Source organism: Phacochoerus africanus, chromosome 3 (genome assembly GCF_016906955.1).
Source record: "Phacochoerus africanus isolate WHEZ1 chromosome 3, ROS_Pafr_v1, whole genome shotgun sequence".
Classification (NCBI taxonomy): Eukaryota; Metazoa; Chordata; class Mammalia; order Artiodactyla; family Suidae; genus Phacochoerus; species Phacochoerus africanus.
This window is the reverse complement of record NC_062546.1, coordinates 158,622,022-158,649,023: the sequence shown is the minus strand read 5'-3', so window position 1 is coordinate 158,649,023 and position 27,002 is coordinate 158,622,022. Positions and strand designations below refer to the sequence as shown.

The 27,002-nt window shown below is 35.5% G+C and overlaps 1 protein-coding gene across 8 annotated transcripts in view; it reads right to left on the bottom strand.

Moving 5' to 3' along the window:
- Nucleotides 1-27,002, bottom strand: part of GULP1 (GULP PTB domain containing engulfment adaptor 1) — a 260,159-nt gene that overhangs the window by 62,148 nt on the left and 171,009 nt on the right. For 3 of the 8 annotated variants that reach the window (XM_047773044.1, XM_047773041.1, XM_047773045.1), the window contains exon 2: nt 8,562-8,661. The exons of the other annotated variants lie outside the window; for them this stretch is intronic. In XM_047773044.1, coding sequence (XP_047629000.1) covers nt 8,562-8,661 — 100 coding nt within the window. The remainder of the gene's footprint in view (nt 1-8,561; nt 8,662-27,002) is intronic. 8 annotated transcript variants of the gene reach the window in all.

The window sequence follows — 27,002 nt, the reverse complement described above, 5'->3', positions numbered from 1 at the left end:
AGGTTATTTTAGGCCACTGATAATCAGATTTTAGCTGTACAGGCATCTAGAACCCTCACCAACTCATACCACGAGTGTATTTTTCTCTCAAAATTTTATTGGCTAGTTTCAAACATTTATTTTTCTAAATTCTCATTGTAATTTAACTTACTTGCAATTCAATCAACTTGAGCAAAGTGAGATTTTTTTTTAGAACTTACTTGTGGATGCATTATCAGCAAGTCTTTATACTGTTTTTCAGGAAGGCCAAGTACTTTTCTTGCTAAATAATATTTCTAGGTCCTTTATAGTTTTGGGTAAGCTTCTTAAATTCTATTTATAATAAATCATTGTTACTGTAGGAAACATTTATCCCACATCTGGTCAGCTTACCCAATTTTCCTATTAAGCTTGAAAAATTTGAGTCTACTGGAATGTAATTATTAATAAAGCAAAAATACATTTTCTTTTCTTTTTCAATATTGCTACCAATTCTTTCATTTTCCTTGCTTATAAAACAATGTTACATAACAGTGATAACAAGTATCCATTTCATATTCATAATTTTCATGGCATTTAATTAAGCTCTGGCAATATAATATACTGCTTATCATTCTACATCAGTTTTAAACTTCAACAATGTAATTGCCCCCAAACTTCTTGTGTTCCTGAACTCTGTCCAAAGAGAATATATTTATCTGGAGAAGGCTCTAACATTTCAAGAACCCTCACAGCTCCCCTGAGCTAAATTTATCTTTTTTCCCCTCTTTTGGAGAGAATGTTCTTTAAAAGCTCTTGTATCCCTCCTAATTCAGGGGATAGCATTCCCATTACTTCCGCTTTGAGACACTGTATCATCATCATCATAATTTCTACACCCTAATTATCATCATCATCATTATGTCTACATACTAATCCATTTAAAAATATTTGTTGTGCATCATCTATGTGTCACAGGTACTGTTGGGGATACCAGGGATACAGTAGTGAACAAAACAGACCCAAATCCCTGACCTACTAATGATGCTGTAGGCTATACCCCTTTCTTCAATACCCAGAGAGGGTGCCGATAATTTCTCACAGGTTCTTCCCTTCCACTCCAACTATCTAAATAGACAGCAACAAGAAAGCTTCCAAATCGACGATAATTGCCATAGTGGAGTTTTCTGACTGTAAGTGAGAAGTTTTGAAATCTTAGGGCATCCTGGAGAAGACCTCATTTCAAGCTGTGAACAGAACTTCTCCTTAACATTTAAACATCACAGAAAATGAGGGATCATATTAAATAGTGTGGGCTAATGATACTCCTGAAATGCAGATTTCTTTCTTTCTTTCAACAGACTTTCTGTCCATGATTAATATAACCTGATCACTCTGTGAAAGCCCACTGCATGCAGAACATTCTTTAGTATGTCGTGATGGTACAAGCAAACACCGAATACTGCCCCCTGGGGTCTTATTTCTTAGATTTAGAGATTCAAACACACACAAGAAAAGGCAAAGAGAACAACAAAAAACCCAAGATGAACAAACAAAACCTTAAGATCTGGAACGGAATGAGACAAGCTCAATGTCACTGACTATGAATGTACTATCCTACTCCCTTCCATCGGCACAAGGGATAGCAGGCTCTGCACGGAGCAGGACTTCTTTTATTCAAGAGCTGTTTACTGAGGACCTACATTGTGTCAGGCACTGTATAGTGATGAACAGAAAACTCAAAGATCTCTATGAAAGTGTCTTGGTTGGAACCATGCAAAAGGGTTTTTGAACCACATGGATACAGGGTTTGAATTCTGACTCTGCCACTTAATAGGCATATGAATCTTAAACTCTCTGAGTAGTAGCTTCTTCTTTTATAAAACATAGATAAAATATCTCTATACTTATAAGTGGGTTGTCACCAAAAATTGTATGGGTCAGCAAAAAGTGTCAGGCATTCAAAAAGAATTTTCTCCATTCAATAAATGCTCCTAAGTGCTGCCTAAGTACTGATTATTTGGTTCTAGATTCTAGGATAATGCTGGAACAAAGTCTGTGACTTTATTTGCAACAACAGTCAGGCCATTTTCATCCTTATTTTATAGATTCAACAAAATTCTATTAATAATCTGCTGGGAAGCAGATGACTCTAGCTAATTAAGTGGCAGATGGGGAAGCATAGACACATCAAGCATCCAATCCTGGCAGGGTCCTGGCAACTCCTACAGCGGAACAGGAGAATGAGTGGGTCACTCTGTTTTGTGTAATCAGTTGAGTCTATCTACATAAGGAGTCTGCCTTTGTAATCAGATGCTGATATAAGGACATATGCTGTTTTATCTCACTAGCTAATAGCCTAATTCTCTCTCTCCTCCTCTTTGTAAAAATGAGCAGCTATTCTGCTTCTATGGTTACAACTCATTCTTCCTGCTTTTGCTACCATTAGGGTGATTCTCTATACTTCTAACTTAATTTGATAATTTATTTTTTAGATCCATGCTTTTTTTCTTTTAAAGACAATTTTACTTAGTCTTTTTTTCAATACCTGAAGTCAATTATAACTAATTACCACCAGTCTTCACTGCAATGCTTAATTGGTTTTGCTTGAACTCTACTATATGCTGATTTTCTTTGATTTTTCCTTGACCTTTAAAAAAAATCAATTGTCACATATGCCTAGGGAGCTTTTGAGAGCATTTTCCAGTTGCCCTTTGAAAATTCTAATCCTGGTATTAACACAGACCTTTATGTTTTTATTGGAATACCTCTAAAAATTTAATAACCTGATTAGTGAATATAATTCCAAAAGATATAAAAACATCCCTTTATATATACAGAGTTATATTGCAGCATATTACTTTTCTCAGAATTATATATGTTCCTATTTCCTATGATATATTTGATTAATATATTAAATAACTTAAATTTGCTATTTTCAGACTGTAAAACTGGTATCTTAGAAGAATCTATACCATATATGCAGTTCCATTATTAATATAACTAAAGTTGAAAGAAAGCTTTATTTTTAACATTTTTAACTTACGCATTTTGTGACATACTATTTCAATTTCGTGCCCATCAGGCTTAATTTAAAATACATATACTGTCTCAATCCTAAGATTAATTTGTTTTCATTTAAAAGCAATAAATGCTATTAAAATACACAGATAAGTGAAGTAGAGCAAGGATATAATAGCATTAAAATTATACTTAATTGCATCTCATTTCAGAGCTAATCTAGTATAAATTTAAAAATTATGCATGAAGTTTATAGTTTTCCATAATAGAAATTATGATGCTGTTACATGTAAGAATTAGAAAACAAATGGTATTCTCTCTTTGTACCACAAGTTTACACTCTGTTACTGCATGCTCTAGTTAAAAGATCTATCCGAACACAGGAAGCCTCAATCTATAAGGCTCCAATAAACCCTGAAAAGGAATTTTACTAACAATTTCAAGAGCTACTGTTATTTAAACACGATTAATTCTTTATCTGAAGGTAGAGAGCACTTCACACCCCGGACACCTTGGGGAGGGGCCTTTTGAAGTCCTTTACATCATCTCATTGGAGTTGATGGGGCCTCAGTCAATAGAACCCCATCTGTCAAACCTGCCTATAGAAATCCTGCTAGCAGCCTACAGGAAAGAAGGCAAACTGGGTGGTTGGTAGGGAAAATGTTAGGAGAAGGGCAAATAACTTTCTCTTATTCTCTCAACAGTCATACTAGCCTCTCCACAGAAAGTGTTTTTTTGGTTTGCTGCTCTAAAAACACTTCTTGGGGACTTCTCTGGCAGCCTAGTGGATTAAGGGTCTGGTGTGGTCACTGCTGTCGCTCAGGTTGCTGCTGCGGTTCAGGTTTGATCCTTGGCCTCGATACTTCTGCATGCCACAGGCATGGCCAAAATAAATAAATAAATAAAAACACTTCTTTTGAGAAGGAAGAAATTCAGGTTGTGGTTTGTTGGTTCTTCTGTACTTTGCATTTCCATTTGTTATTAAGATAATAAATTAATCAACTTGCCACATGTGTAAAACACAAATCTTCAGGGAAACGCTGAAGTCAGGGGGCTTCATTTTTGTTAATTCTTATTGTCTTCAAAGATTGGCTGCTTACTGAATGACCAGGTCAAACTTCATTCTGAACAACAACATAGAGCTAAGAAGAATCTATGGATTCATGGAGATTAAGATTTGAATTTTGGCTCTATTGCTACTCTGCTTTTGCGTCAATCTACTTTATATTCCCAAATCTGTTAGTCTTTATAAAACATGGTAGTGATACTTCTAAATTGAATCATTCTGAGGATTGCTGAGATAATGAGACAATTGAATTTAGTATGGTTATTTACTTAATAAATTAGTATTGAATGTTTGTCTCACTTCATCAAGAAAGAGAAGTAAAACTATTTTATAATAAAAAGGAAAAAGTCTCCTTGAAATTAAACTGTTCCATACTACATGATCCAAGAATATAATAAAAAACAACTATAATCAATTAGTTTCTGGCTTTTATCTATGACTTTGAAATTATACAAATGAGACTGAAAGGAAAGGGTGTTTGTCATGCTAGTTCCCTCCACGATTTTAATGTCCCAGTATAACTCCAGGAATTTAATAAATGGAAATCTGTTATTTAAAAGTGCTTTTGAGGAGTTCCCATCGTGGCTCAGTGGTTAACGAATCTGACTGGGAACCATGAGGTTGCGGGTTCGATCCCTGGCCTTGCTCAGTGGTTTAAGGATCTGGCGTTACTGTGAGCTGTGGTGTGGGTTGCAGACGCGGCTCGGATCCCTTGTTGCTGTGGCTCTGGCATAGGCTTGGCAGCTATAGCTCTGATTAGACCCCTAGCCTGGGAACCTCCATATGCCATGGTGTGGCCCTAGAAAAGGCAAAATAAATAAATAAATAAATAAATAAAATAAAAGTGGTTTTGAAATGTATGTGTCTAAATATAACCATGAGTCAGTACTTAAAATAAAGACAAAAGGAAAATGATAGATAAATACAGTACTATTTATCAAATGTTAAAGATTAAAATTTATAGGAAATACTGCATTAAAACTTAATTAGGTAATAAGTATACTGCATATGATCTTTTCTTAGAAACTTCTATGTTTAATATGGTAAATATTTGATAAGTTACTATAATTATGTTGCTTCTTTAATTATGTGGTATAAGTATACAATGTTAAGTGTGTGGTAATTTCATTAATGAGATCATGCAGTTGGTCAACCATATGGTACAAAAGAAGTTAGTCTGAGGTAATCAGAAATGCTCTACTTCAGTGACTAGACATTGGTTAAAGTTGAAACTTGCCCTGGTAAATGATCCAGTTTGTGAAGATCAAAGCACAGCATTCAGGAAACACATCATGTAAATGATCTCAATGCCTCGAATTTATATCCCTCAAGGTCAATATGTAGATAGATAGATGTACTGAGTTGCGGCCAAAGTATTTAACCTATTGGTTATGATTTTCTGTACGAATAGAATTGCATACTGATAATTCCACTGCCAGCGAGAATAACACATCTGCACTCAATGGGCAAATGAGTTATAGGCCACGTTCAAAGACGTGGCATGTGACATCTGTTTGCTTGAGCATACTTGCTGACAGGGAGGTTACTACCTCACAAGGGCACTGCCACTAGAATGACCATTCTGTATAATCTTCTTCCTAGCATGGAGTTATTTAGGGGAGAATGACAATGAAGCAGAAACTAGAAAACTGAAGGAATGAAGGGGTGAGGATTGTCAGTGGGTGAGGAAGAGTGGCAGAGTTTGATAACATGAGACTCAGATCTAGGGGATTTGAGGGAGAAAGACAGAAGAAGGAAACTCAGTTGCCTGCCAGGACAGGTATTCTGAGGAGAGATGGGTGGAGAAAACATCCACCACTTGTGGAAAGTGTCAAGGTTGGGAAAGGCAACAGGGGACTTAGGGTCTTCTGAAGGAGCTGGTTTTCTTTGAAGAAAGAAGAAGCAAGGTTCAGAGGAGAGGTGAAAGACAAAAGGGATTTTGCTGATGATTGATCTTGAGTTTCCAGAGACCCAGGCATTGTTCATCCTTCAAAGAAAAAAACACCTTTTTTTTCATTTCACTGATTTAAAAAATAATTCCACTATGTCCCCAAATGCATTTAAAGTGTCTTATAAAGAGTTATAAAATAGAGGAAGGTAAAATAAATTATAAAAATGAAGCTAAGGGAAAATAAATCAAGAACATAGAGTAGAAATAGGCTTATAGTCAAAAACCATGAAATCCTGTAAATTTGCTAGAAGTGGGTCATAAACTAGGCTTGAAATTCTTGAGCAGCAGCATAAAGAAACACTATCATTTAACTGTAAGATTCACTGTTGACAAGGCAAAATTAAAATACAAATAAAAGTGTTTCATTATAAAATGGGACTTTGACATGTAACTGGATTAATACGTGATCTCACTAGCAGGATTGTTTGATAGTAAATTACATTTCAAATAGACCACTAGATATTAGTTTTATTTTTACAATAACTATGAATATGGAAAAAAACTTCACAGTTATTATTGACTTTATATCAACCTATCATCTTCTTTACTATGTCCAGGTACACTGGAGAGAGATACCTATCACTTTCAATCAAAACAGGATAAAACATTAACTACTTTGGCTTTTACATTCTGTCCTACACAACAGCCTTTCTTTTGTCTTTTCTTTTTTTCTTTTTCTTCTTTCTTGTTTTTTTGTTTTGTTTTGTTTTTGGCTGCACCTGGGGTAGATGGAAGTTCCTGGGCTGGGGATTGAACCTGAGCCTCTGCAGCAACCTGAGCTGCTACAGTCAGATCCTTAAGGCACTGTGCCACAGTGGGAACTCTTAAATAACTTTCTTTATAATTATTACATCAACATTTAATTTACTCAACCATGAACTAATTCTTGGCTGCGAAATGCACTTTGAGGGATTGTAGTGTATATATAACTTACAGGCAACTCAAACCCTGCTTTAAAAATGATTCTCCTTAGATTCACCTCCAGTAGATCCACAGAGCTTTTGAAAGTCTCAAGGAGATTCCAGAGTCAGGTTTTCCAAACTGAAAACATATGAATCATGACATTTTGCCAGTTTTATTTTTTCAGACAATATGTTCTTCTTAGAACTTTCCTTATCTCAACACTCTTAATGTTGGATGTTAGAAGTCATGACATTCCCTTCTACAGGGTAGTGACAGCTGAAATATTTCTCCAACTTAGCTCTCCTAAGTATCATTGCTAGCTTTATTTTTGAGATATTGTGTAGTATTAAATCAAAGGTAGTAACTATCAGGGAAAAAATGTATTTGGGCCATTTATAATAAACAGTTTACAAACAATTTTAATAAGTATGTGTTAACATGAAATTAAAACCAGAGAGTCAGGGTGCAGGTAGGGATAGATCTCTGAGAATTAATTTAAATGTATATCAATTACTAACACTTTCTATTATAAAATATTACCAAAATTAAACATGATGAGAGCATTACTGGTTCAGGGATTCATAAAGTATTAGCTGGGTATGCTCAGAGTCATTTGTAGAAATGATTCATGAGTGGTTTATACGCCAAGCCCATGGCAGCTGTATTCACATCTAGTTTATGTTTACAGGAAAAGGAGACTTTCCAAGAAAACTCCATTAGAGTATCCTTTAAAAGCTCCATCAAGAAGTTATGTTCTGCTGGCATTTTGAAATACTCAGAGATTAAATGAAGTTCTTGAAGATGGCTGGCAAGCACAGAGAAAGGGGTGATTCCTAACATCTACTATGTGTCACATACTGTTTTCAATACAATATCTTATTTCAATATAATACTTCATTCAATATAATACCTCATTTCAATACCTATAATACCTCATTTCGTTAAGGATAACAAAAACATCAGGAAATGTTCCATAAGTTTGCAGACTGAAGGCTGACAATTTTTTTTATCTTTAGTATGATAATTAATATTCATTTGTACATAAATTGAAATTATAGACATTACCTTATGGACAAAGTAAATGATTTACTCTAGTATACTCTTAGAGCTAATAAACATACCATAGGCTTCTTATTAAAAGTGAGTCTAAGTTCTAATTCTGGCAAATTTAGAAAAGAGGAGTTCTAAAATGTTCAGATAATTTTTAAGAATCGCCTTATCAACCATGGGGCAATCATGACAAATTAAATGCCTAATGGAACTCCTCTATCCATGGCCATCAAATCTGGCTCTGTCCCCTCTCGCTCCTTCTTCTTACAGGAACTGGCCCAGTGTAGAACTGTCCATTCCACCCTTTGCGTCCTTCTCTACTCAAAGCCTCCCACAATCGCTTCTTACCCTGCCAGGGCTTTCCTAAGTACCAGAACTCTAATAAAGTATGAGTGCCCTATGAAATCAGAGCAAATGAGGAACAAATGTACTTTTTGGATAAAATGAAATTTATAAGCAGAGGAACAGAAAACTTAGCTCTGGAAAAACTAGTGCATAGGAAGAAGTGACAAGATGAGTGTTCAAGGTGGGGAAAGGCAGCCTGAGGGAGGAAGGGAAGGCAGCCTACTGGCAGATACATTCTGGAAGAGGGCGGGACAATAGGATACTTACTTGTTCTTTTCTGTTCTGGCAATTTCTCAGGAATAAATTGCTAGAAACTTCATCAGAAGAGCAGGAGCCTATCAAGCAATGAGACCTAGAGAAACTCCTTCTAACAGAACAGAATAAGATACAGGAAATCTTTAACAGGAGACACCCTCTACTTATATAAGTCAAAAGCTTTCAAGTTCTAAGCCCTGATGACAGGCTACAGCTCATACTCTAAAATCATGCTGTCTGAACTTGAGAACTCTGCTGATTAATAACTGTAACCAATCAGAAGCTGGGGGTGGGGGGATTTATAAGATAAGTAACTAGAGATTTAACGTAAAACATGATGACTATAGTTAACACTGCTGAATGATATATGTGAAAGCTGTTAAGAGTAAATCTTAAGAGTTCTCATCAAAAGGAAAAAAACATTTTGTAATTTTATCTTTGTATCTATACAAGATGTTGGATTTTATGAAACCTATTGTGGTAATCATTTCACAGGGTGTATAAGTCATTATGCTATACATCTTATGCAGTGTCCTATGTCAATTTTATCTCAATAAAACTAGAAAAAAATGTAAAACAACAACAAAAAATAGTATGGGGGACTGATAATGGTCAGACGAATAGCAGATGCCCACCACTATGTCTAGGTACTATAATAGATAATTTTTGTTCTTCATGTAATTTAATTATAAAACACATTAAAGGTGAATTCTAATTTAAAAAATAACCATGTAACCATGGGCAAGAAACTTAATCATTCTAAACTTCAACTTCCATATTTGTGAAGTAGGGGACATAATAGGAACCAAAGCAGGTAACAATATAGAGAGTTGTTATAATTACATTAACTACCTCATAGTATTGACAGGAGGATGGGGAGAGAATACCTGTCTAACAATTTAGAGCAGTCAACAATGCTAGGACTAATATCACTGCTAAAACAGGGGTCAGTTAGCACATACCAATGACCAAACACAAACCCTTATCCAATATGATCAAAAGTAGCAGGTTAGAGAATATGAATTCAAGGAAAAGGAAGTTGGGCAAGTCACCACTGAGGGAGCATGAAAGAGAAACTGGAAAAAGGCAAGGGGTTACTAAAACAAATGACTCCCGATAAATTCGACTCCACAAGTCTTGCTAATCATAGAGAGACATTCAGAAAATCTTGATAGAGATGTCTATACTATACAAATACATACAGGAACAGCTTAAGAAAAGTATTCCACTGCACTGGAAATTTACTCCTTAATTTATAACAATCCATTTTATTATAAGACTTTTGTACTTGAAAGTTTTATTCATCCAGGTATCACCAGTACATGGATTATTCAGATCCTGCAATTTTCTTTTTATTCTTCCAAATCATCATCTTTGGATGGTTTAATGCTTATTAACACTGCTGCAGCTGGTGTGCAACAGCAAAAAGAACTGAAACTAAAGCAACTCAATTTTTCAGCTCATTATTAGCTTCCTCTAAAGAGTGGTAGGGAGCAAGGTAGAGAGCATTGATTAAATAGGCTTTATCTGTGTATTTCATTTGGTGTTTTTAGCTATTTGTATCTTCCAACACAAAGAAAATACCCTGTCTTTCCCAGTGCTTCACAAGTACAACTGCAGTCAAAGTGCAAGGTTTTAGGCTCACTCTGGACCTACTCAATCAAAATACATGAACAGGAAATCTGCATTTTTTTTTTTTTTTTACAAGCACACCAGTTTAAGAAGCACTGATCAATTCTAAATAAACCCAAATAAGATTACTTCTGCATATTCAGTGATAACGTTTCCTTGTGCCACAAAGCATTGTGACAGTTCTTAATCTGGTCAAAGACATGCATGCCCTACTTATTAAAATGTCTATTTGTATTGGGACAGTGCAGAAAGGGCATGTATAGGTTTAAAAAAAATGGGGCAATAGGGTAGCACACAGCACCATTCCTCTGTATAAAAGCCCACAGCTCTCAAAAGCAGTTTTCTTTTTTTATACTTCTATGCAGAAAGTTGCTTTAACGTAAAATTCAAAATAAAAGGCATATACGTGACAATAAAAATACTACATCTGTTTAAAAATTTAGAAGTAGTTATACAATATGTTCCTCTACTATTAGTTTCTGAAATTAGAGAAGGCAGCTTGGAGAGGAAAAACATGGTATTTCAAATAGGTTAGAACTTAAATGAACTTTATCTGCACAGGTCAGGTTTTAGTCTTTATGTGGTGTGACTTTAGACAGATAATTTAAGCATTCTAAGATTGTATTCCTATTTGTAAAATATAATAATAGTAGTTCTGACTATCTCACTGTAATGCAAAAGCAAAAACAAATGTAAGGTAATGATACTTAGCAAAGAGACATTGCAGTTTGCAAAGGTATAGAGACCACTACTCTACATGGCATAGGTAATTTTGTGGTTCACAGAAAATGGCTTTTTGATGTTTGTGATTACTTTTTAGACATTTCATCGTGAGGGAGGATGAGGACATATACAATATGATATTGATGACTCTTCCTGCTGTTTAGTATTTGAAAGGAAGTGGCTCATCATTTAGAAAAAAAATCAAGTTTTGTGGGGGTTTTTTTCAGATGTCAAGAAATTGCTTATTTAAAAAATGCTATGCAAACATGAAGATGGGCAGATTTAAAAGCTGGTATCATTTGTCCTTTGATCTGTACGAGACAACAAACTCAGAGTTCTTATTCTTACCTGCACTTACATGAGTGTATATATATGGATATATACAGATGTGTGTACCTTATGTATATTTGTATACATGAATTTAACTTCACTTAATTATTTTGGAAGTCAAATTAAAATCCCTGGATAGGAGGTCCCATCGTGGCTCAGCGGTTAGCTGAGTGTCCACAAGGATGCGGATTTGATCCCTGGCCTCCCTCAGTGGGTTAAGGATCTGGCATTGCCATGAGCTGTGGTGTAGGTCACAGACACGGCTCGGATCCCACTTTACTGTGGCTGTGGTGTAGGCCAGCAGCTGCAGCTCTGACTGGACCCCTAGCCTGGGAACCTCCATATGCCTCAGGGGTGGCCCTAAAAGACAAAAAGACCAAAAAAAAAAATAAAAAATAAAAAATCTTGAATAAAAGAGAAAATGGAACAAAAGGAAGAGAAAGTCTCATTTGATTCTCTGTAGTGAAAAAAAGCCACATTGAAATTCTCAAGGCAAAACTCCTCCACAGGAAGCCAACTTTCACCTGATCTTCTGCAAGCACCTTTGTTAACTGAGAAAAACATCCTTTCCTTTGACAATGTTGAAACTCGAAAACAGTAGTCTGTTCTAACATAAGTTCACAGCATGAGACAGATTTAAAAGCAATTTTTGTTAGCTTGTTTTTCCTATTTATAACATGTAGGTTTCTGACAGAAATTATTAGAGCTTTTAAAATGCAAGATCACAAAGTTACCCTTTTAGTTGTTTAGTGTTTACTGAATGGTCACAAAATATTATGCTCAATATTCTTTGCTTTAAATTCTTTCTTGCATATCTCCAATCTAAATGTTCCATATGACCTAATTCAATGCCTGGAACCAAGAGATATTTCTGACCTGGAACCTCATTACCCCCATTTTAAGTTTATGTCTATCACTGCACTCTTATCACCTAGGAATACAACTGGGGGATTAGCCTCATATTTCTTTATCTACTTTACCTGTATACATTTGCACTACAACCTATTGAACCCTTAGCCTTTCTACAATTAGTCATGTTCTGGGATGTCTCTGGAAGGTCGTATATACTGTTTCCTCTGACTGTAATGGCCACCTTGTCTCCATTACTGAGGGTTTGTACTGGTTCCTTTTTTTTTTTTTTTTTTTTTAACTGAGCCTGCAGCATGCAGTAAGTTCTCTGGGCCAGAGATCAAAACCGCACCACAGCTGTAACCAGAGCCACAGCAGTGACAATGCCAGATCCTTAACCTGCTGAGCCATGAGGGAACTCCTCTACCGGTTCTTGATCTCCATTAGGAAATCTTTCTTCACCCTTCCCACAGATAACACTTCAGTATGATTCAAGGTGCCATGGTGTGTAAGACAGTGCGCCAGCTATATGCATACATATCTTTGGGATGTGTAGAAGCCTGATACTAAATACTTGGCCAAGATAAAAACAGGGAGTTCCCACGTGGCTCAGTGGTTAACGAATCCGACTGGGAACCATGAGGTTGCAGTTTCGATCCCTGGCCTTGCTCAGTGGGTTGAGGATCCGGCGTTGCTGTGAGCTGTGGTATAGGTCACAGACGCGGCTCAGATCCCACATTGCTGTGGCTCTGGCGTAGGCCGGTGGCTACAGCTTCGATTAGACCCCTAGCCTGGGAACCTCCATATGCCGTGGGAGTGGCCAAAGAAATGACAAAAAGACAAAAAATAAAAATAAAAAAGTCTTCTGAACCCCAAATTCCTTCCACATATGTTAGTGGCTTGTAATCTGGAGATGAGTCTTGTGTGACTAACCAAGGACCCTAGAGAGGGATGTCTGGAAGCTTCTTGGGCTCCTGATGCTTCTGTGTGAATTCTTTCTCTCACTGTAACATTTGCATTGCTTTTTTAAAAGCCTTGCGTGAGTAAGGACATGCATGAGGCCCAAGGGGTCTTGTATGTTCTAATAATCATTCAGCCTTGTGTAATCCTTGGAGAGAGTCTACCTCTTCCATGGGTCTGTGGGGCAGGCACTTTATACACCTGGAGTCTGGCACCTAGTACCTGCTAAAAAGAAGAGGGCTGAACCAGTCTGTAAACATGTGTAAAGTAAAAGTTCATGTCTTTTATTAATCAGATATTCTGGAATTACAAACCTAGCTCTTGGTACTAGCTTAAAAGATTGTTAATTTATGCCATAAAACCAAACCCGCTATGGATACAATTATACACATCATCTCACCATGAGGTGATTCATGGTGAAATTGAAAACAAAATCATTTAAATTTGTAATAGTCCATTAACTATTTTTTTAACTACAGTGATTTCCATTTTATAATGGTGGCCATTGAAAGAATCACTGCACCCACTTAATTAATGTTCTGTTATTTAGATCATTTACTATACTTTTATTACACTGGAAAACATATGGGAGAATATTGCTTATGAAATCTACTAATTAGATGGTAAAAAACATATTTATTCACTAATCCATTATAAAAGTTCAAGCTAAATGTGCACAAGTACCATTGATACAATGCTCATAGGTCTATGCTCTGCAGCACATCTTTGCCATAAATTTTTTTTGTCTTACTTTTCCAAAAAGGACAATCAATTCATTCATTATAATACCTGATACTACTTTAACCTGCCATTGCCACACTCACACCTAAACACACCAAAGCACCTGTAGAATTCTAAGTTCACTTCTTAAATTATTTAGCTGTTGTTCCCTTACTCTTTCTACTAACTTTTTTAAAAAGTAAATTTATTGACATGTTTCTCCTGGCAAGGCTTGAACATAGCAATCCCACCTATTTTCCCCAGCAGTTCCTGCAGCATATCATTTGGTCTGAATATTTGCAAATGGAAATAGCTTCTCTGCTTGTAAGACTTGCTTTGTTTACATCCCATTGTCTCAGCAAGTGTTTGTATGAGCAAGCCTGGAGTAATACCATTCTAATGAGCAATAAAAGCAGACATGTTACCAAGTAAGTGGTGTGGTAATCCTTAGAAATAAATGCAAGACTTCACGGAGCTAGAGATCAAGCTTTAATTATTTAGGATTATGACTGGGGATCAACTAAAGGTGGATCAAGCCCCTTCACTGCTTGTTTGCTGCCCAGGGCACCATTTTTTATCTGAACCTGCAGAGTCTGGGGTGGGGTGATTTATGCCTTTCTGACTCTAAATCTCCTAGGAAATAATTAACCATTGCTGCCTGCCTCTCACCGTCTGTAATTCCATCACAGATAAAATCTGCCTGAGACAGGGTAGGAAGAGAGGGGGGGTTGTGCGAGTCTACCAGCTTGCTTCTACTATTTCACAACAGTGAATCCTGGGATAGCCATGCTATTCAAATATGCAAAGAATCAAGAACTAATCTCCTAATGAATACCCTATGTACTAAAAACTCCTATCTGTATGTTGGCTGTTTGAAACTATGGAAGTTATTTCCCACAGCAACAACGTTATATCAAATCTTTGTTAAATGTAGGTAGACCTGAAAGAGAGAAAAGGGGAAAACCAACATTTAGTGAGTACCAACCATGTGCCAGGCACTGTACAGACAAAGCTTTATGAGGAAGATATCATTTGTACTTTGTGAAAAATGAGTTAAATATAGGCTTGCTCTTCAGTTTACTTTCAACTCATTTCTATGAGACTCCAGAACCCAACACTCTTGATTATAGCACACTGCCTTCTGACATCCAGAACTGTTGGTTTTGCTGTACTGAGAGCATAATAGCTCTTAATTAGCATATATATTTCTTTGAAAAAGTGAATTTGTTTTTATATTTTGAAGACCATAGACCACATTTTAGTCTAACTTCTCCTCATAGGCAGCTTTCCCAACAGAACTGAGGACGTCATTTTCTGGTTCCAAAGCATGCTTGCTGGGACTTAAATTAGGCCCATAAGCTAGATTATTAAAACTTAATGATAAAGAATGAAGTCACAGGTATCCATACAGAAAAAGTAAGATACCTTCCAGGGGGGAAAGTGAGGTAGATTCAGACCTTTTCCTCAACAGAGAATGAGGAAAGACAGTGCAGCAGGGACTAATGTTCTGAGGGAAAGAAAGATCTAAGATGATAGACATTCTCAAATGTGAAATACCTCATGATATACTGAAGTTATGAAGCCTCCTCGGAAAGTACTTCTTGAAGAGGAAAACCAAAATCAAATACAGAACTCAGGAATAGAGAAGAAATGGTAAATGGGGTGTTGGTGATTTGAATCCATTTCAATACACAATTAAGATTAAACAACTGGGGAATTATTGTTTCAGAACAAAATGTAAATGTTGCAAATCCTGGCAAGTAAAAGTGAAATGAACAGCAGAAACTGAGGAGTGAAGCACACTAGAGGTAGGAAATGAAAGTATGCTATCCACCCCATCATTCACATGTACACACTGTCAAAAACCGAAATGCTCTGTTAAGGAAAAACAGAAGGATGCCAAACACTTAATGACTTTCATAATTGTCTTCCTTTAACCCAAGAGCAATCTTTGAGGAACTAATATTACTTTTGGCACAGATATACGTATCTGAAATTTAGTAACTCCTTTGACTGACTTCAGTTTCATTTTTTCTTCTGCTAAATTCAAGTAAAGTTCAGTGCTTCTTATTATAAAATAGCATGCATGTTAAAATTTCCTTCTTATAAAGTTAATTCTTTGCATCTATTCATTCCCAGCCTCAGTCTCCTTAATTATTTAATTACTTATACCTTTAATGTTATAATTCCACTGTTTAATGGGGGATATTAATATTCCCAATTTCATTGGGCATTTGTGAAGATAAAATGATATAATAGCTGGAAAATGCTTAGAAAGTTATTGGTATAGGGTTGTTTATACATTGTTGAATGCTATTTTTTACCTATTTATCTATTTATGCATTTGTATTTGCTCAGAGAGAGATGCTTAGACTTATGTTAATCAAAAATTAATACTGGGTTATATCTGCCTGCTAGGATTTTGAGCAGTGTGTTGATATCTATACTTCCGTGCTTTTCTGTATGGCTTAAATCTTAATAATGAGCACATACTATGTTTACAAAAAAACAAGATTATTCTTAGAAAATAATACAGTGCAGATCTATAGTGTGAACAATTGCCTCTTCCATGCTTTGTCCTGTGTTCTCTTTGAGATGATATCTTTTCTCAGCTATGGTTGCATAAATTACATCAGATCTTTAGCTCCCTGATGGCCTTTCTTTTTACGGCTTTGCTATCACGACTATACAAGTCACAGAGAAAGGAAGTGCTCTGATACTCTCTGATGTAAAGACTGACATTTGACTCTACCTTTACTTTCTTGAATATGATTTTTAAAGGTTCAGAAAAAGAAAGTACTTAGTTTCAGTAGGAACTAAAAAGAGAAGATGATAAACACTTTCTTGGAAACAGAAGAAATATGCACACAATAGGAGACCATTCTTAAATGTAAAAATATGCATAACTGCTCTGGAGATGAAGTTTCCCATAGTTCATAAAATTAGAAGAAGGGCAAAATGACTTTAGTTTGATTTAAAATAGGTGTATTTATGTACGTATTTCTTAAGGGATGAAAGATTTTTTTTCCTCCAAATGTCTCTTAAAATGTAAGGACAGGGGAGCTGGCATCTTGGTTTGTAATCTGAAGGGATTCTGTCTCTGAAATGAACAGACTACTTTCCTTATCTCACACCACTCAAATTCAATGACAAAAAGAAAACTCTGGAGGCAACTTTCTTGTACCTACAGTTTTCTAATCAATATTTGAAATGCAACCATATATCCAATGATAATGCTGATTAGATGTTTAAATCTAAATGATTTTAAAAACCCTGGTGTTTCCTGCTGTATTTTTCCTCTCACAACAACCCCTTCATCTTCATTTCCATTTTTCATTTCTATTGGCTCCTTTGTTCAAAAAACACTCACCTCTTTGCTAATCTTCTTATATTTAGCATATGTTTGTTTTAGTTACTCATCAAAACCACTACTGAAATGATTTTGATGGAAACATTATTTTTTTTTTACCTTTTTCAAACACTTTTCCTCCCAAACGACGATATTTCCTGTCTTTTCTGCTCAGATCCCTAAGCTTCATATTTCAGGATTCAGAATGCTACTTCTTGACCCTTTTGAGATCAAATCAGACTTTTCCTTTTTTATACTCTTCAGCTCTGAACAAGCTTTCTTGTTATCTCATGTATTGCCAAATATAACTATGTAGAAATATGAGATAAATAATAAATATATCCAACATTCAGAAAAATCCTAATTTATGATCAGGTACTCTCAAGCTGAAGAGGCATTTAAAGATAGATTACACCAAAGGCAATTTTATCCAGGGGTGATATTAACAGAGATATTATTATGCAAAGCAGAGTAATGGAAGTAAAATACTTTACAAAAGCCAAGACTCTGTGGCCTCTCTGTTAGGGAGGCATGTATAGACTTTAATCTGCTTGGCTCATATCTTTGCCAAACTCCTGGCTGATTTTAAATGATGTCCAAGGGATCAATTATGGACAGGGCTCCACAGAGGAACCAATCTCACATATGACATATACAAAAGGCAGATATACACACAGTCTATTTTTTCTCTGGTTTCATTCATGTGCCTGCTAAGTAGGTTATCTCTTTAAAATTGGGGATAATATATTACAATGGAAAGAAACAATGAATGTTGAAGAGGAGACTTTATTTCTAGACCTAATTTTGCTATCCTGTTATACAAGCTTTTAGCAAATCACTTAGCCTTTCTAGGCTTCGATTTACTTTATCAAGAAAATGATGGCACTGGAATAAATGATTCCCGAAGTCCTTTTCAAGACTAACTGTCTTTGAACCTGTAGCACATGTGTTGTCTTTTTAAAGACACTGAAACCCACAATGAAATGTAAGGAATAATTAACATGGAGTCTTTAGTTTTTATTCAGTAAATTTTTTTTTTTCCTATTCAGCAACTTCTAACAGCCACATTACACTTTTTTTAGAACTTTCTCATATAGAGTAATAGTTTCCAATGATGATGAACTTCAACATTACATTTAATAACTATTAAATGTTAACTCAACTTTTTGTGGTGATCATTTCACAATATTCACAAATATGGAATGTTTATGTTATACACTTGAAACCAAAATGGTTTGTATATACAACAAAAAAATAATACTAAATAAATAAAAATTTAAAATAAATAACTATTCTAGTTAACTCAGAAAACTTGGGGGAGGAAACAAGGTATTCTTTTTAAAATAAGCATATGATCTTTAAAAATTAAATTAATTTTATAAATTCATCTTAAGAATTGAGAAGTAGGTAATGTTCAGTCTTTAGTTTCATTTCTCTTTTTACATTTATTCTTGTATTTTATAAGCACATACCAACCATAAAGTCATAATTCAACAAACTTCCAGTTATTACTATATTCTTATTTGTTTTCACATTGTCTAGGTATGAAAAACACTTATAACTTCTCACTCTAAAGAAAGCAATGGAAAGATAACATTATAGCATTCTAATTTCCTTTTAAGTATGTGTCAGCACTGCTGTGACACATAAAGAAAGGGACATTTCCATATGGTTACAGATACAGAATTACTATCAATAAATGTAACAGTATATATCACTTTTAATTGAAGGAAATGACATTTAATGTTCAACAGATATGCTTATAAAATGTTTACATGTTAAGAATGAAAATAAGTTGTACATATTAGCTTTATTGAGGACCAATTTTAAAATCTAAGAAAACTTTTTATAAAGGTGCTACATAAAATTGATTTTAAAAAATATATTTTTTTTAATTTTATGGTGCACTTGAGGCACACGGAAGTTCCTGGGCCGGGTATTGAATAACTGCCTCAGTTGTGGCAACACCGGATCCTTTTAACCCACTGCACCAGGTCAGGGATCAAACTCAAACATTTGCAGTGACCCAAGCCAGATTGTTAACCCACTGTGCCACAACAGGAACTCTAAATTTGATTTTTTGAAGTAGTTCTTACACTTTGAAATTAACTAAAAACTGATTTTTGAACAAACAAAATGAATTACATGGAATGTAGTTGAGCAACTCATATTCTTCAAATTTTTTACATTCCTCCAGGTATCCATCCACAACCAGCAAAACTGGCAAATGCTTATGTTTCCTGCTATTACAAAACTGCATTAAGAATCTTATGAATTTGGAGTTCCTGTCATGGCTCAGTGGTTAACGAATCCGACTAGGAACCATGAGATTGCGGGTTCAATCCCTGACCTCGCTCAGCAGGTTAAGGATCCCGCGTTGCCATGAGCTGTGGTATATGTCACTGACACGGCTCGGATCCCGCATTGCTGTGGTTCTGGCATAGGCTGGTGGCTACAGCTCCGATTAGACCCCTAGTCTGGAACCTCCATATGCCACGGGTGCGGCCCTAGAAAAGACAAAAAAGAAAAAAAGAAAAGAATCTTATGAATTTGGAATTCTGAACTATTTTGGATGTTTTAGCAATGCATCTCATTGATTATAAGGATGTATCTTTTGGAGTTCTCTTGTGGCACAGTGGGTTAATGATCCAGCATTGTCATTGCAGCAGCTTGGGTCACTGCTGTGGGGCAGGTTTAATCCCGGGCCCAGGAACTTCCACAGGCCATGGGATATGGAAAAAAAAAAAAAAGAAAAGAAAAAAAGAAAAGAAAGAAAGAAGGATGTAGCTTTTTCCCAACCTTTAAAGGTTTCACAAGGTTCAATTTGAATATGAATGTTTTCTTTCCCAATTTCCTTTCTTTTTTCTTTTGACATGACTATAGACATCATTTATGTCTCATGTCAAATTTTCTTCTATTAAGTCATAAACTAATATTAACTTTCCATTGTAGGGTAATTTATCATATATTCATCAAAACTAATTTTGAGACGCTTTGGTAAAATGCTTTAGTTCTATTAATACCTTCCTTTACCATCATTCATTAGGCCACATAATGTTGTAATAGTCTCTCTTTATTTACTTCTTACTAATCAAAATACATAACAGTTTTAAAAGGTTTATGTAGACTTCCTTATACTTCTGCATTTAATTTTAAGACCAAGATGATCCTTACATTAACATCTTGCTCTGGAACGGAGTTGTTGAAAACTGAAAGTAATAGGAAAGTATGATTACAGAGGTATTTTTCTTTAATAATCAAAGCTGCCTCTTGTGTATTAACCCACAAGGTCATTAGCATTTCCTGCCATCCTTGCAGGAAAAGCCATTCCTTCCCCAATTGAAACTCTCAGACTAGCCACAACAGGTACTCTGGCTGATTTCACCGTTTCTGATGTAAATTAAAAAAAAAAAGATATGGTATCTGACTTGTATTCTAGGAACTTGGTTCTCTGTTCTCAGATAACAATGCAAAGGCTAAATTATTTCAAGAGATAACAATAACCAGTCCAGCTCTAGAGCTGACAGAACACCTTTTATAACAAAGACATAACAAGCTTTTGATATATAAAACACTACTAATCTAAGGGTTTTCTCAAAATACATTAATTCGTTTAAACCTCCTAACAATCCAATAAGGTAGGTACGATTATTAATTTCATTTAACAAATGAGACTACTAAGGGACAGAAAAGTTACATAATTCAGATATTATTTGGGGGAGCTGAAATTTGAACCCAGATAATTTGACTGAGAAGTGGCTGATCCAATCACTGTAGCAACTATGAGGCTATTAAATTCTAAAAGCATCAGTGCAGATGTTGGCATGCATCTGAACACACTACATTTCTAGATTCTAATTTTCCTCCATTAATGACTATTGCATAAGTTTAGCTGGAAATTTCAAATGTAAGTGGCTAAGATGTGGATTTCAACTATCTTAAGGGTTAGAACTCAAGTTCTAACCACTGTCATATCTGAGATTGCATCTGGTTTTTGTTTTGTTTTTGTTCTCTGTTGTTTTTTCAAAGCCAAATAAGAGCTTACAGGCTATAAATGTTGTTGAAAAAGATTAGGTTGTAAAGATTGAGAAAGCTGGTTTGAAACCACAAACTTACTGAATAAAGACCATCTTGAGGGTCACCGCTCAGTCAAACCTTCTCTGATTTATCAACCACATCTAGTGGGAAAAAACATGTATTTCATATATGAAACTCTGATACTTCTAGAAATTACTGAAATATGATAATCTTTCTTTTTAAACCTCTTTAACTTTCATAGTTTATTGGTGGTCATCATCTACTTAGTTTTCTTCCAAAATTTTTTATTTACTGTGCCTGCTCTCTCTTCCTAGAGAAGTCAGAAGTTTTTAAGGTCAAGGTCTATGTTCCTATTTGTTTTGGATTCATCCACTTTTAAACTTGAAACACAGTAAACAGAAAATCAAGGAACACTGACTCTCTTTACTGCCACATGGTGCCAAATAATATAGTAATCTCTTTAGAATTGAATTCTTATATACTTTAACAAAGCTAGATGTTTCATAAAAAGATAAATACATCATGTTTGGGGGGGCAGTTATACATTTTAGAACAAAACAATAAATAAATGTGTTTTTTATAAATTACATGACAGTTCTTCATCTGGGAAATGACTTTCTCATACCAACATAATAATAAGTTCACTAAATTGTTCCAATATTTCATCTTTATATAGAAAAGACAGTTTAGTCATCTCATCAAAAGTTTGGAGAAATGGAAAATACTACATTCTTCCTTAAGGGTGATCAAAAATTATTTCTAAATCTATGCTTTAATGTTCTAATTATAGAAGCAATAGAAAGCTAATACACAATCCACCTATAGAGCCCTTCAGCACTATCATCAAAACATACCTGGATGCCTACCACTTTCCTTCTTCAGCTCCTATTCAGCTTCAAGCCACAATCACTCTCCTTGCCTGGACCCCTGTACTAGACTCCTGATGTGTACTCATTTTTGCCTCACAGCTGATTCTTGGTAAACTTGTCTCACTTCTTGTCATTCTTTCTCTCAAAACTCTGTAAACGGGGAGTTCTCAAATTTTACAATGGCCTATATTGAGGAGGGGGAACTTACCTCTCTACCCCTCTTGAGTTCTTGTGGCTGGACTAATAATAAAATTAATGCAGGACAGATTAACAGGAGAAAAAACAAATTTTAATTCATGTACAACAAGGTCTCGGAAAAACAGCACATAAGAAGTGGCCAAAACAGGAAGCTTTTATATTTTCATACTGTTAAGACAAAGAAACAATAAATTTGTGAGGAATTGACAAGCCAAAGAAACTTGGGTTTCTCAAACAGTGAAGAATCTAAATAGAATATGGGCTTGAGGTAGTAAATTAAAGAACTAACAAGGTTTGTTTATGTCAGCTTCTAGTCCAAATCCCCTGTCTCTGGCAATAAGGGTGTCCTACTTCCAGGCGTAGGGAATGAACCTTTCATAAGAGAGATTTATTTCTTGCTTTTAGAAAGATAGAAAAGAAGGTTAGCATGTTCCTCTTGTGTTGGCAATTCCTTAAGTAATTTTAATTCAAAATTATCAATATGCCATTGTGACATATTTTGAGGTGCCCTACCCTGAGCCACCTGTGAGGTACTATGTGACACCACTGCCCCATCAGGGGCATCACTACAGGGTACATAGGAAAACTGTAGACTTCCCAATTAGCTAGTACTAATGCTGTGACTGCTCATTAAAACAACAACAAAAAATGAACCCTACATAGAAAATGCTTTCAAAACCAACTACTATTTTATATCTACATATGATCTGAAATAAGTACACTATGAATATTAAATGCAAATTTTTGAAATAGAATGTTTTATAAAATGAAAGGATATGGAAATAAAATATGCTCCTAAAAAAGAAACTGAAGAAATTAGAATATGAAAACAAAAAATTAATTACTTTAAAACTGAAAAAAGGGTAAAGGTTATTACATATTTCCCCAGGAAGAATTGTAATTCTTTTTTTTTCTTTCTTTTTTTTTTATCTTTTTACCATTTCCTTGGGCCGCTTTTGCAGCATATGGAGGCTCCCAGGCTAGGGGTTGAATCGGAGCTGTAGCCACTGGCCTACACCAGAGCCACAGCAATGCGGGATCCGAGCCACGTCTGAGACCTACACCACAGCTCATGGCAACACTGGATCCTTAACCCACTGAGCAAGGGCAGGGACCGAACCCGCAACCTCATGGTTCCTAGTCGGATTCGTTAACCACTGAGCCACAACAGGAACTCCAAGAATTGTAATTCTTAAACAGCTCTGTTAAATTTATCAGATTAATTTGTAACCAGTGGATGCCAACAGTGAATAAAGTGATGGGAATTTTTTAATGGTATGATCATTTTCCCTTTTAGATAGAACAAAAATAGATATTTTTGTTTTCTACCATATACAGGTAAGTTCTCTGTTGCATCCATTCTTTCCCTGGGATATTTAGCATAACTTTATTTTCTACTACATGTTTATCTACTATCCCATATAAACTTAAAACCACACACTGGATAGCTGAAGTTTAATGTCGTCTTATCTCTCTTGATCCAAATCAACTTTCAGATGACTATAGATTTATCTTCCCCAAATCCTATTTGATTAGTTCACTACACAAATTGCTTCTCTTGTCATTCAAAGCCTTCCCAATTTATCTTAGTCCATCATTAATACTTGTGATGGTCAATGTCATGTGTCAGCTTCACCAGGGTACACTATGCAGTTAATCAATCAAATACTCATCTAGATGTTGTCACAAAGTTATTCTGTAGATATGATTGACATCTATAATCAGTTGACTTTACGAAAAGGAGCTTATTCTGCGTAATCTGCCTAGTCTTGATACAATCACTTTAAAGGCTTTAACAGAACTGAGACAGACCTGCTATGTTCCTGAAGAAGAAATTCTACCTGCAGTCAGTGCCTGCCCAAGAGATTGAGCCTGCCCTTCCTGATGATCTGCCATATGGATTTCACACTTGCCAGGACAGGCCCCCTAATTGTGTAACCCATTCCTTGAAATAAACGTGAGTGTGTGTGTGTACATTCTACTAGTTCTGTTTCTTAGGTGGAACATTGACTGATAAAGTACTTTAACATCATTAGCATTTTATGCCCAACCCAACTCTTCTCATTTTCAGTTTGTACCTTAGACCTAACTGACAGAGCTCCTCCTCTTCCAGATTCCTCAGCTTAAAATAGTCAATCCACTCTTGTTTTGACTCTCAGAAACCCTATCTCACTCCCAGTTTCATAAAACAGGAGTGACTCACCATTCTCTTGTAGTTTTCTATTAAGTGCCACTTGAATGGCAAAGAATAAGATCTGCCTTTTATGTTAGTTATTTGTGTAAGATATTTCCTTATGATAAAAAGTTCCATAAGATTATACAACCCGTGTGTCTGAAGCCCCACCAATGTTCAATTAAGTGTTAGCAGTAGTGCCTTAGACATAACAGTCATTTAATGAATCAATAATCAAGTGTTATTATATACCTAAAAAGAAGCAAATCTTTGAAGTCAGATAGACTTCAGTTTTTTAGTCTGGCTCTGCATTACTTGTTTTGTGACAATAGGCAAAGTAATCTTTCAGCTTTAGTTTTATGTAAAGTGGTAATAACATTAATAATCACTGTACTGGTTCACGGAAATATTAAATCATATAGAAACATACCAGCACAGTTCCTCGCATACCCTGGGCTCAACGAAATATAACTATTTTGTAGTTACTTTGGAAATGTTATTATGCATTAATTCATCAAACACATATCTAGTGAATATCTATGGTGAGATAGGCACTCGGTAAGTCCGTGAAAAATAAAAAGATAAATTAATAATTGCTAACATTTATGAGTGGTTATTTTATTCCAGATACTATCCTAACACATCGTGTAACATCTTTATGTTTATAACAACTCTAATGATAAATCACTATCACCCCTATTTGCAAATAACCATAGACACAGAAAGGTTAAATAAATTGCCCCAAAACACACAGCTATTAAGTATTGGAGTCAGGATGTAATCCAAGGCAATCTAGTTCTAGAGTCTGTATTTTTTTTCTGTTGTTCCAAGATACTTCCTGTGGACATGAATTTGGCTTTCAAGTGGTATAGGTATTCTAACAAGAGGTAGAGAAATTTTTCAAGAATAACAACTAAACAATCAACTTTTAAAGTGCCACAAAGAAAGGAATTCAGAAAAAAAAAAGTGTCCTTCAAATATTTTTAACACTTCTTGGTACACGTGATATCACTCAGAAAGTCACATGAGAATGAAGGAAACCAACCTGCTCTTCTACATTTGACTGACTCCTGTCTGGAAGATGTGCCTTCTACTTTGTGTGGGATGTCTTACAGTTGTTATGGACCTGTGAATTAGCAAGGGCAACTTTTCCATGTAGACAAGCAGATCTCCATTGTCACATTAACCCAAAGATTTAAAGATAGTCCTAATTACAATATAATTTTTCAACCCTTTATAAACCAGTATTTCAAAATGAGGCACTTCAATCATTTTCACTTATGGATATAATTCTATGTCGACTGATTAGATTTTAAAAAATGAAGTATGTGCTTTAAAATAATTGTGGTTTTCTAGATGAAATTTTTTCTATGAAGATGTCATAGAGCTAATATGAGGAATATCTGGAAAGATGGATAATATTAACTCATCTTTTCTCATTCAGTTAAGTAAACTTTTAAGGCAAAAACTAAATCATGGCAATCAATCCTCATGGTAAGTTTACAGGGAAACTTATAAGCATTGTAGTGGTTTCAAGTATGTTAGTTTCACACAGAAAACATTTTTTAGCATTTTCTTTGTTGCAAAGTCAGTAAGAAGACAAATAGTTGCTGCACTCTAAAAAGCTCACTGCTGAGCAACCCTCTGGAAGGACTTCTACATGGTTTTTTAAATGCTACTTCCTGCTGATTCAGACTCAGACCAGCACTGTAGAGGTTCTTTATTAAACACTATTGATTCTCAGTTCAATAAATCTTTAGAAAAAGTTTCCTGAAATAATATCTCATAAGTAACCTCCTTACATCTCAGTGTAGAGTATACCAGTCCACTGCTCTCTTATAAAAATAAGTTTATCAGAGTTCCCACTGGGGGGCAAAAGTATCAGCTGTGTCTCTGCAGCACTGGGACACAGGTTCAATTCCTAGCCTGGCACAGTGGGTTAAGGATCCAGTGTTGCCACAGCTGGGGCATAGGTTGCCGAGGCTTGGATCTGATCCCTGGCTGGGGAACTCCATATGCCTTGAGGCAGCTGAAAAAGAAAATAAACAAATAAGTAAATAATTTTTATCATTTCTATTTTTCCCCATGCCATTTCTGAAGGTCAGTTGCTTAAGTCTAGCCCACTCTCTTATTCTTATTCCCAAACCCATTTCCTTAATTCACTTCTGTCTCTCCCAAATTTAAACAGATTTTTCTAAAATCAATTTCAAGTTTTGTGATCATTAATTATAAAATAATACCTTTCTTTAAAGACTCCTTTTTTTTTTTTTTTAGGGCCACACCTGCAGCATATGGAGGTTCCCAGGCTAGAGGTCGAAACTGGAGCTACAGCTGCTGGCCTAGCCATGGCAACAGTAACGCGGGATCTGAGCCCCATCTGTGACCTACATCACAGCTCGAGGCAACACTGGACCCTTAACTCACCGGGTGAGGCCAGGGATAGAACCTGTGTCCTCATGGATGCCAGTCAGATTCATTTCTGCTGAGCCATGATGGGCACTCCTAAAGACTCTTGTAAATTGCATTCATTGATTTGTCTACTTTTCCAATAACAACAATGAATCAAATCTTTGAAGACACAGAGCTTTGAAGACATAGAACTGTTTCCATTT